The sequence below is a fragment of the Salvia miltiorrhiza genome, chromosome 3 (assembly GCF_028751815.1).
Source record: "Salvia miltiorrhiza cultivar Shanhuang (shh) chromosome 3, IMPLAD_Smil_shh, whole genome shotgun sequence".
In the NCBI taxonomy this organism is placed as follows: Eukaryota; Viridiplantae; Streptophyta; class Magnoliopsida; order Lamiales; family Lamiaceae; genus Salvia; species Salvia miltiorrhiza.
Window position 1 is genome coordinate 10885708 of NC_080389.1, and position 11345 is coordinate 10897052.

At 38.9% G+C, this 11345-nt stretch overlaps 1 protein-coding gene across 1 annotated transcript; it reads left to right on the top strand.

Moving 5' to 3' along the window:
- The first annotated feature begins 815 nt into the window (after positions 1-815).
- On the top strand, positions 816-3945 carry LOC131017550 (UDP-glycosyltransferase 86A1-like). The gene is made up of 2 exons (XM_057946345.1): positions 816-1394; positions 2898-3945. Exons 1-2 carry the CDS (start codon positions 869-871, stop codon positions 3800-3802), a joined length of 1431 nt encoding a protein of 476 aa, XP_057802328.1. The 5' UTR covers positions 816-868; the 3' UTR covers positions 3803-3945.
- Positions 3946-11345: the final 7400 nt, after the last annotated feature.

Genomic DNA, 11345 nt, shown 5'->3' on the forward strand with positions numbered 1-11345 from the left:
AAAGGAAATAAATGAAAAAAATATAGTTTATAAATAAAGCTTTAATATTATTATAACTACAAAATCGTCGCTCATGAATTAATTTTCCAATTGAAATCTTGTTTTTTTAATATAGTATAAAATTTTATCTAAGTGGGTACTTTGACCTCGACTCAATGTATATGTAACATGCATTTATCTATATATATATTAATTTTTTTTGTTCCCCTATTTTTTTTTTGTGCATGTGGAGCCAAGAACTTGAACAAAGTATTTTATCTATTTAACTTTGTCACCATTTGAGATTTAAGGGTTATTTAAAAAAATTTGTTAATTTTTCACTGTGAGTAATAGCATATACATATATAAGTAATTGACTCTTAATAATAAAAGTAATGTATATTTTAGACAAATTGCTAGTTCGGATGCTACCACCACATGCCAAAAAGTATAGTTTCTTTTTAAAATTTACATTTTAGACAAATGACTTCGAATTGATTTTTTCTTTTCTTTTTGTCATATTTATATAAAATAGTAGGAAATATATTTAAGGGAGATAAAGAACTTTAAAATGTGAACATAATATATTGGACAAGAAAATAATATATTGTGAATTAAATCAAATTTGAGAGCGGAAAGTTTTTTTAGACCCATAACTTTGGTCGTCTTGCAAATGCAGGACAAATTTTTAAGCTTAATGTATTCTACTTATTCCGAATTTTTGAAAATTTGTCCTGTAAATTCAAGCCCGAAAAAATTTGTTCTATATTTGCAAAACAGTCAAATTTACTGTCCTAAAAAAACTTTGCGCTCTATATATATGTGCGCGCTCTCTTGTATTAAATAAACATATCCTTCCCAAAAATCAGAATATTTGAGAGATATAAGCATGGGAGAAAGGCAAAGAAAGGTCCATGGCATCATGGTATGCCTTCCCTTCCAAGGGCATCTCAACCCATTTGTGAGCCTAGCTCTCAAGCTTGCCTCTAAGGGCTTCGCCATCACCTTCGTGCATCTCGAATTCCTTTACCGCAAGCTACGCGACGCCCACCACGCCAACGAAACTGACGTCGATTTCTTTTCTGGAGCTCGAGAGCTAGGCCTCGACATCCGCTTCACCACCATGGCCGATTGTTTTCCTCTGGAATTCGACAGAGATGCCAACTTCCCCGAGTATTGGGAAACTATGGCGCGGGATTTCCCAGCTCTTGCCGATGAATTTGTGGGCAACGTTGTGAGTTCTGAGCCGGACATGATCCATTTCTTGGTGACTGACACCATCCACAACTGGCCAGCCGCCGTCGCGCGCAAATACAACCTTGTCAACGTTTCTCTGTGGACGCAACCGGCCTTGGTCTACTGTTTGGCATATCACTGGGATCTCCTCGAACAAAACGGCCATTTTCCATGCAAAGGTATCTTACTCACACACAAAATCATGCCATTTTCTAGATTTCAAGTAGACATGATCTTTAGAATTCGAGGATATTCATGATTTGAATCATTTTAATTGACCGGCCTTGACATAAATTGGGCAGCAATCTTTTAAATTTCATGAATTCTCCAGTCAGACCGCATGTATAAGTGAGACGGGTCGGGTCGGGTCTGGGCACAAGTTTGAACCGAATAATTCAATGTAATTATTGTTGTGATGAAAAGTAACAATCAACATGAAGAAAAGTACTCCCTCCGTCCGCCAAGATTATGTCACAATTACTATATTGGGCGTCCGCCAAGATTATGTCACTTTTCTTTTATGGCAATGGTCCCACCATCCTCTTTAATATTTTATCATTACTAACACTCTTTATTTACAAAAAACCACTCTAAATTCAATCTCAACCACTCATCTCATAAAGTGGTGGGACCCTTTCTCCACTACATCAAAATCATCACCAATTTTATTAAATCTCGTGCCCAAGCAAATTGTCATAATCTTGGCGGACGGAGGGAGTAATATTTTTAAACATTACCTTTATATATATATATATATATATATAGATATATAGATATATATATATATATAATTACTTTTTGTTACAATAATAATTAGTTGACCAAAATAAGTACACTATTGTACGTGCCCTTCGCTCCGTCCCCGCATTCTCCGTTGTTCTGGCAGTCAGGACTGGTCAAAAAATATGAATTATTCTAAGTAATTACTCCCTCCGTCCCACTGTACCTGAGACTCTTTCTATTTTGGACGTCCCACTGTAAGTGAGACTCTTTCCTTTTTGGGTAAAATTTTTTTCCCTTTAAACACATTTTCACTTTTTCACCTACACACAAAATACACCTTTCTTAATTCCCGTGCCCAAAAAAAAGGTCTCACTTACAGTGGGACGGAGGGAGCATTATTGTGATGAAAAGTAATAGGAGTAATAGATATTAAAAAAAAAAGTATATGTTTTTGAAACATTGTCTATCTTTATATCAGTAATTACTTTTTCACATAACAATAATTTTTTGTACGGCCCGCCCATAAAAGTAACCCACTACCCACTTCAGCCCCGACCCGACCCGTCTTTTATATACACTTGGTCTCACACGGAGGAGACCAACTCTTTAAATTTAACTAAGATATATGTACTCCCTCCTCCGTCCCTTAAACATCTTCATCTCTTTCTATTTTAGTCCGTCCCTAAAACATCTTGCTAATCTATTTTTGAAAATAATTGCACTCACTATTACTATTACAATCTTCACTTTTTGTGAGACTCATTCTCCACTCATCAAATACACAATTAACAAACTTTTATTAAAACCCGTGTCACCCTCCCTTAGGGAGATGCTTGGGGGACGGAGGGAGTATTTCTTTTTCAAAACAATTTAATTACAATAGGGTTGTAGTTAAAACTGTGTGATTTGGTGAACGACAAATTATTATAAAACTAATTAATTTAATTTTGGAGCAACAGATGATGTGGAGGAGGAAATAAAGTACGTTCCTGGAGTTGAGTCGATCAATACCAAGGATTTAATGCACTACCTAAAAGAATCCCAATTTGGAAGTGTACCTACCAGAATGATGCGCTTGGTCTTTGAGCAAGCGAAGACGGCTGATTTTGTCCTGCAAAACACTGTGGAAGAGCTTGAACCTCAAACGCTATCAGCTCTCCACAAATACCTACCAAACTACGCCATCGGCCCCCTTAACTTCTCCAAAAACCTTCCAACAAACACCGTCACCAAGAGTCTTTGGTCGGAGTCAGACTGCACCGATTGGCTCGAATCCAAACCTCCTGCTTCGGTGCTGTATGTCTCGTTCGGGAGCTTCTTGCACACCAATAAGCAAGTGCTCGAGGAATTGGCGTACGGGCTCGTTCTTAGTGAAGTGGATTTCGTATGGGTGATTCGACGAGGTATTCTCGGCCATGGGGAAACCAGTCTGTTGCCCACCGGCTTCCAGGATGCCGTTCGAGAGAGAGGGCTGATCCTTGCATGGTGCGATCAGATTAAGGTTCTGTCCAATCCCGCCGTTGGGGGCTTCTTGACGCACTGTGGCTGGAACTCGACTCTGGAGAGCATGTGGAGTGGCGTTCCCATGATTTGCTATCCCTTTGAGCATGATCAACCATGTAATAGGAAACTAGTGGTTGATGATTGGGAGAATGGGGTCAATCTTTGTGAGGATTATGGATCTCTTGATAGGGAACAAGTGGCCCACAAGATTAAGAGCTTTATGAATGAAGGTGTTTCGGGCAAGAATGCAGGTAGAGTGAGGCAGGTGATGCAGAATGCGGTGGAAATTGATGGCTCTTCCGAAAGAAACTTCGACCGCTTTGTAAAGGATTTGGAGGCAAAGATTCATGCCCAAAATTAATGTTTTCTGGTTTCAGTTAGAGCATCTCCAATGCATGACACTCAGAAGTGGCGCCAATTGGTGGTTTCCCCACCTTAGCGTCACCCATCTTCAGTGTATTGGCACTATAAGTGGAGCTATATATAATCTTCATTTCCATTTAATCCCATTTTTATTCTTCTATTTAAAAATTCAACATTACATTAATTAAAAGGAATATTTTCCGTAAAATACATGAACTTTTAATAAATTCTGGTTTTTCCCATGTCCTTTAAAATTTTTAGAAAAGTACACTACCTTTCGATTTTTTCTGATTTTTTCCCACGGGTATGAAGTACCCCAAATAGAAGCTGATTTTAGGTCTTTTGACTTATATTTGTTTATACCTACACGCGACGGATAATAAAGGTGACATAATAAAGTCGATGTAACTGTGAATTGAAAACCCTTCACACTTAAGTATCAAAAAATCTAAGTCAATAGCCCTAAAATCATAATTTGCTGAAAGTTCGTGTATTTTACGGTAAATATCCCTAATTAAAATAAAATCAAATACTTCAAATAAAATACAATAATTTAAAATAAAAATACACTAATTTTTTACGGCTATCGGACCAAAACGAGACCAAATATGCTCCTTCAAATCTAAGGTTCAAACTTTTTTCAATTTTTTTTTAATAATTCACGCGTGCTCTTAGGATCGGGGGAGATATGTGTTCTACACTCTCATAGTTTTTGGGTTGACCTTTTTGATCCCCAAAGGACCTTAGGATCAGGAGATATGAATTTTTGAATGCAGCCCATCAAACGGGCCCAATTTTGAAAAATTTAGATTTTCATAAATTTTTCTTAACAAGAGCCCATCTTTGAAAGCCATACTTCTTCTTTTGAACTCCAATTCAAAGTGGAGATTAAAACTTGTAACATTGGAGTCTCCATTGAAGCTCTGGGTCGAAATCTGTACTTATTTGAAAATAGTCTCTTGAAGTTGAAATGTTGTCAATTTTTTATAAGTGTGAACTTCTTTTCATAAAATAATTCGTAATTAAGATGATGTGATCCTATGTGTTGTAATGAGGATTAAGGGATAATTAGTAATGCAAAATCAAAAGACTAGATTTTGTAAGTAATTTCAGCTTCTTATAAAACTCCGAGAATAGGTAAACATAGAGAACCTTAAATAGCCAACAGTAAACGTTATATATAGCATGGATGCCAAGTGTTAAGATTTTTCTTGTAGGATATTCAAGGCGGTTCATCATCATTGTTGGAAATATGGTTTTAATAACCATTTTGAAATTAATTATTTAATTAAATATTTATATTTAATGAAAATAATGATTGGATGTTAATCTACATCTAGATGAACGTGGTATACTTGAAGTCTCAAAATCGATTTCCGGTGAGTGAGATATTATATGCCAAAGTTTGGATGTAGTGTAGGGAAATAACACTTGAGAAGTGTTATTGTCCCACATTGGAAAAGTAGAGATGTTTTCTCTTGTATAAGAATAGCAATACTCATGGACCTAATAACTTGTGGGCTTGTTAGTGGGTTTGGATGAAGGCCTTGGCCTCGCGCGCCTCCGTCGGACGGGCGGGTCCGGTCGGGCCGCGGCCAGGGACTTGGATCTTGACAATTGGTGCTTTGGGTGGTGTTTGGGTCCAACTATATTCTTTTTGGACATTGGGCTATATTTTTCCGTGGCCCAATTGTTTTGTAACAACCCAACCAATATGAAGCAGCCTAGCATGGCTGCCATGGTAGTTTTGAAACTGCACAGTTTTGAATTCTAAAACTACTTGACAGTTTCGAATTCTTTTGAAATTCTGCAGCAAACTTCAATGTAGTAACATCCATAACAGTTATATGGTGGATTAATTCCCATAATGCAAATTTAATTCCCCTCATGGTGAGCACCTATATATAAGTCTGCCTAGGACATTGCATGGGTTGTAATAACCCGCTCTTTTTATAGTATTTAAATCCAGTAACACGATAGTTAATATCGTATCTTCCAGTAAATGGAACCCAGTTGCCAGTTATATATGAATCCAGCTTATGATCCTGATTTTTATTATCAGAGACAGAGTTATTATTTTAGCCTTATGCTTTTGTATTGCGTGAGTAAATCGCGATGAGGATTATTGAGTTATTCAATAATTATTATCTCCAAGTTATGACTGACTTAGCAAAGTCATCTTATTTATCAATCGAGAAGCAGAACAGTTATATTAAGTGCTACTAGAAGTCCTAGGATTACTCCGACTGCAAAGCCGATTAAATCCACGGATTTAATTTAAGACATAATACAGTTTATCGCTATTAGCAGGCGAGGAAGCAGATATCAAGCATATACAGAAATATGATAATTAGAAAATCGAAGCCAGTATTTTATTTACAGTGCACAGATTACAGTCTAGTTCCCAGCTTGGGGAAAATCGTCTAGTATATCACAAAGGTTGTGGACTCTACGTGGCCCACTTACTGCCACTCACTCAAGTATTGGGCACAACAGTCAAAGAGAGAGAGAAAGTTCAAAAGTAGAGTGCTGCATGAGGATACTCTGACTTACAAAGAAAGAAAAGAGAAAGAAAAGTCAAAAGGGGGGAGGGAAATGTGTGCTGCAGTGAGAACAAACTCTGCACTCCCTCTTCCCCTGCAGAAGAAGCCGACCACCATCTCTGCACCCCATCTCCTCAGCCGCCTCCAATGGCTGCTTTGTTCCCCCAAACCTCAACTTCCAGCCACCCTACCTCCGTTCATTTCACTAGCATACTCAAGTATGCGACGCTAATCCTCTATTAATGCCAACCAGCCAACATATGCAAATTTTCATTCACACCTTATTTCACCAAGAAACATCAAAGAACAGTCCCATTTCGTTTTGGCCGGAGCGCCCAAGGTAAGACTTAGCTCAATGCTTTCTTTCTTGATTAGTTCACCTGAAATTATTGAGACAACAAGACCAATATTATTTCAGTTTCACTTCATTCAACACCAACCGAAAAGCAAAAGGAATCATTCATTTCTTCTTTGCCAGAAACCTCAAGGTAAAAGTTAACTTTGATTCATCATCTCCTTCAATTGCAACTTGCATTTATTGAAAGAAACAAGTTCAAACTTTTCAGTTCAGTTACTCCAGTTCAACAAACAACAATATTCAACCAACATAAAGGCTTCAAGCTTCGGCTTATTCTCAGCTTATTCGTTTCATAAGCTCAGCCACAAACCAACAGCATACTTCAAGGTAATCATGCTATCATATTATTCATACCAGTGAGCATTCATATCAAAGCATGATCATGAGTAGTTTCACAAGGATAGACGACGTATAAGCATCTTGAACTTAGTAAACACACCAACTACGCTTTTATGAGCAAGTGACAGTTCATATGTAGATTTAGACGAGCATATATATGAGTTTATGCAAAGCAAGAAGAGATTACACCTTATCCTTGCCTAGCTAATTCACGATTAAGAACCGATAGAAAAGGGGGCGAGATTTTGACTTAGCTTTAGAGAGGAGTGGGCGACTGCCCTGCTCTAAATCGGAAGACGGCGTGACGACGGAGCTTCCGTTGGCGTCGGAACTAGGGCGCAGGGACAGATGACGCCGGCCAGATCAGGAAATCATGGCCGAGAGAGAGAACGGCCGGCGCCGACTGCTTTCATAATTGAAACAAGGGGAGAGATGAGTGCGGCCAGCGCCGGATTCCAGACGAGGACGATCAGCTCCAAGGTCGGAGCAGCGCCGCTTGACAAATATGGTTTTCGTACCTCAATTCCATATATTTTGTTGTCATTTCCCTTCATGTTTTGCTTGTGAATGCTTGTTTGTTCCCGAATATTTAGTTTTATGAAGATTTGATGTCTTGGTGTAGTTTTGGAGTAATTTCAGGAAAAATCAAGGATTAATTGGAGGATTTTGAAGATATGAGATTGAAGTATGTCTCGAGAGGAATCCGTGAGCGCAAACGGCGACCAAATCCGAGTCCGAACGAGGAAGAACGGAGCAAAACGAGCGGACTGCGCAAAACGCCCAGTACCCCACGGTCACCACCCGCGGCCGCGGGGTGGGACCGCGGGTCAGCTGCCCCCGACTCCAGGAGACGCCCGCGGTCACCACCCGCGGCCGCGGGGCGGGACCGCGGGTCCCCTGAGCATCCCCCACGTTTGAAGGCCGCGGACGCGGGCCGTGACCGCGGGAAAAGGGCGGGGCTCCCCCCAAGTGGGTCCCAGACGTGATTTTGAGCCCTAAAACCCCATTTTCCCCCCATTCCTCACATCATTCATCTTCTCCAACATTCAATACTCCTTCCTACCTCCATACTAAGCTCTAACCCCCATTAAGACTCCTTGCTACCCATTTGAAGAAGGCATTGAAGAGGAGAGATGATTGAAGCAAGCTTTTCAATAGGATTTGTTCATTCTTTCTCTCTCTTTCATTTATGTTTCCTTTTTTATTGGGTATGTTATTGTTGAACATGATAGGCTAATTTCTCTTTAATTTGGGGATTAGGCTAGATGATTATTGTAATGGATTGATTATTTGTGCTCAATATAAATCTTGTTTGTTCCTTTGCACTTTATCTTTTCAAACCCTTGCTTTAATTCTTGTATGGTTTGTTGGCCACATTCTATGCATTTCTAATTTGCAATTTGAATCGGGAGAGGATAATTGCAATAGATAAGGCGTTTGAAACATATCAATTCGATTACCGGGAGGTTGAGAGTTGGGTGAGAGTATGTCGATCTTTGTGTGCTTTTGGGAGTTATAGGTTAGAAGTTGACCGGGGACGGCAACTATGACCCGTAATCTACCGTTCTAGTCGTCCGGGAGGGGGCTAGAACTAGTTGAGAGATCATTCTAGATAATTAGGATCGTCAAGATTAGTATTGAGTTATAATTGAAGTCCCTTGCTTAATCATCGATGCCTAGTCCCTAAATCGCCTTAATCATCTTATTAATCCACTTTGCTTATTTGATTTTTATTTGTCTTTGCACTTGTTAAGTATTTAGTTAGATAATCAAACCAATCACTCAATTGTTTAGTCTAAATAGTCTAGTAAAATGAATTAGGATAATCACTAGATTGAACTACTAATCCTTGTGGGATACGACCTTGCTTCCATATATTACAACTACCCGTATACTTGCGGCGTGGTGAAAATATTAGCAAACACCGCTCCCAGACGACAGCAGCCCGTCGGATTTCGAACGAGGATGCGGCCGCAACAGCGACCTGGTATTTGACGATTAGGGCTTGAAATAGGGTTCTGCGATGAAGAGAAATGGCGGCGCTGGGATAGACGCGTGGAAGGCTGACGCTGGTAGCAGACGACGGCTGGACGGCCGGAGAAGGTGAAGCCGATCAGAGTTTGAGGGCGCCGAGCGAACAGGCTGGAGAGGAAGGGGCGAGCGGCTCCTTGAGAGAGAGAAAAGGGAAGGACCGAGAGTTGAGAGAGAGTTTTGGGCTTCCATCACTTAAATGTTTAAGTGGGCCTTGTTTTAGCAAATTCTTTTAAAGTTTGGGCTGATAGATATATATACAGTGATTGGACCGAAAGTTTTTGAAAGAGAAAGAGTTTTGGGCTTTCCCCTTTTATTTGTAATTGGGCCAGATTTTTGGGCTTGGATTTTATTTCATCTGGACCCCATTCATGTTTAATTGGGCCACCTTCACTTGGGTTGAAGTTACTTCTTTAGTTAAGCCTTGCAGTATTTATTTTGATGGAGCCAATTATTTATGAGTGGGTGGGCCAATTCTTATTCAGTAAATGAGCCACCCAGTTTATTAATTATTGTTTTTGGATTTCGGACTTTATAGCGAGCTATTATCGTTTATTTCATTAAAGCCACTTGTTTATTTGATTAGTTGGCTAGTCTCTTTTGAGCCTATTAATTATTGGAGGTTACATTAGTAATTATGTTTCTATCGAAAAGCCCGATAATTTTCTACGAGGTCACACCTCGATTAAAGCCGAGTTAGTCCTTTATTTCTGTAACAACCCGCTCTTTTATTATATTTAAATCCAGGAATACGATAATTATTATTTCATCTTTCAGTAAATCAAACCCAGTAATTATTTATGATTTAAATCCAGCTTATGACACTGGATTATATTCTATTAAGCAGGATTATTATTTTATTACCAAGTCAGTAGCTTCGCGTAAATAAAACCGCGATGAGAATTATTGAGTAAGCCAATAATTATTTCAGATTCATAACTGACTTAGCGAAGTCATGTTATTTATTAATCACAATAGAATTATTTTTCTATTTTTTATTATTATTTCTTGAGTCATGAATTTATTCCGGTTTATGAAGAATTAAATCTAAGGATTTAATTTAGAATTTATTCTAACTAAGAAAGGAAGCAGATATCGAGTAGTTTCATAAACACGCGATATTAACAAAACCCGGTAGTTGGATTATATTTAAAAAAAAAAAAATGCAATACAATATTACAGATATAGAAATTCCAAGACAAGAATTACTGCTTCTGTTTATACTTCACTTTACAAACCCCTATTTTTCTATCTATCTACCAGTACTTAAAAAAAAAAAAGAATAGTGTATGTGTGTGAAGAAAATCTGCAGCTATCCCTTAAGCATGCTCAAGCATGCTCAGCCATCTATTGACATTTTTTTTTTTTGACTCCAGCTCCAGCAGCATATCTGCAAAATTTTCACACCCGAACACCTTCATTTGGTTTCAGTTTTCAACAAACAAATCTAATCTCATTAATTCTTCAACCAAAATCTCAAGTATTCAACAGACAAATCTAATTTGTCAGCAGCAAATATAATCTCATTGAATTCTTCAACCACGCCTAAACTTAGCCGCACTATTCACTATATTTTTTTCACACTAGCAGCTTCAGTATTTACTCCCTATAAAAGGCATCCTCACTTACCTAAAATCCTTAGCAGCTGCAAAGAATTTTAGACGAAACAAGATCACCATATATAACTCAGCAACAACAACCAACAAACAAAACTTTCAAGGTATTCACTATCTCATTTGCACGCTTCGGTTTAATTAGGAATACAGAATGGTAGAGAACCTACATATGCATAAATGGACATAGCAAATATAGCAAACCATTCGTTTCTGTGATACATAATGAGCTATGATATGTTGTAAAAATAAGAATACAGAAAACCAAGTTTTCATTCCAAAATCAAGTCTTTATACAAAGTTGAATTTTCTGAAAATTATTCAAATTTACGAACCTATCGTGAGTGATAAAACGAGAGAGAAAGGATGGTGGATTGTCGGAGCTCTGCGACTCACCGGCTTCGGAACTCGGAGAAACGCTGGAAACGGCGGACTCCCCGGCTCGCCTTGGTGCTCCACGAGCAGTCAGCGGCAGCAGCTCCACGCGGCGGCCTCGCTGGCGACCGGAACGGCCAGGACGCGGGGAGGAGATGGCCGGAATCGAGCGAGAGAAAGAGAGATGTTGCAGCGTTCTTTCTTGATTGAGAGAGAGAGCCGAGCGGCTGTTGAGCGAGAGAGAAGAGTGAGCAAATTTACTTTAATAGATAGAGAGAGAGA

Excerpts from the sequence above, each read along its gene's own strand:
- LOC131017550 (XM_057946345.1), top strand. The coding sequence starts at position 869 with ATGGGAGAAAGGCAAAGAAAGGTCCATGGCATCATGGTATGCCTTCCC. Across the intron at positions 1,395-2,897 it reads CGGCCATTTTCCATGCAAAG|ATGATGTGGAGGAGGAAATA; the intron begins GTATCTTACTCA and ends TTGGAGCAACAG.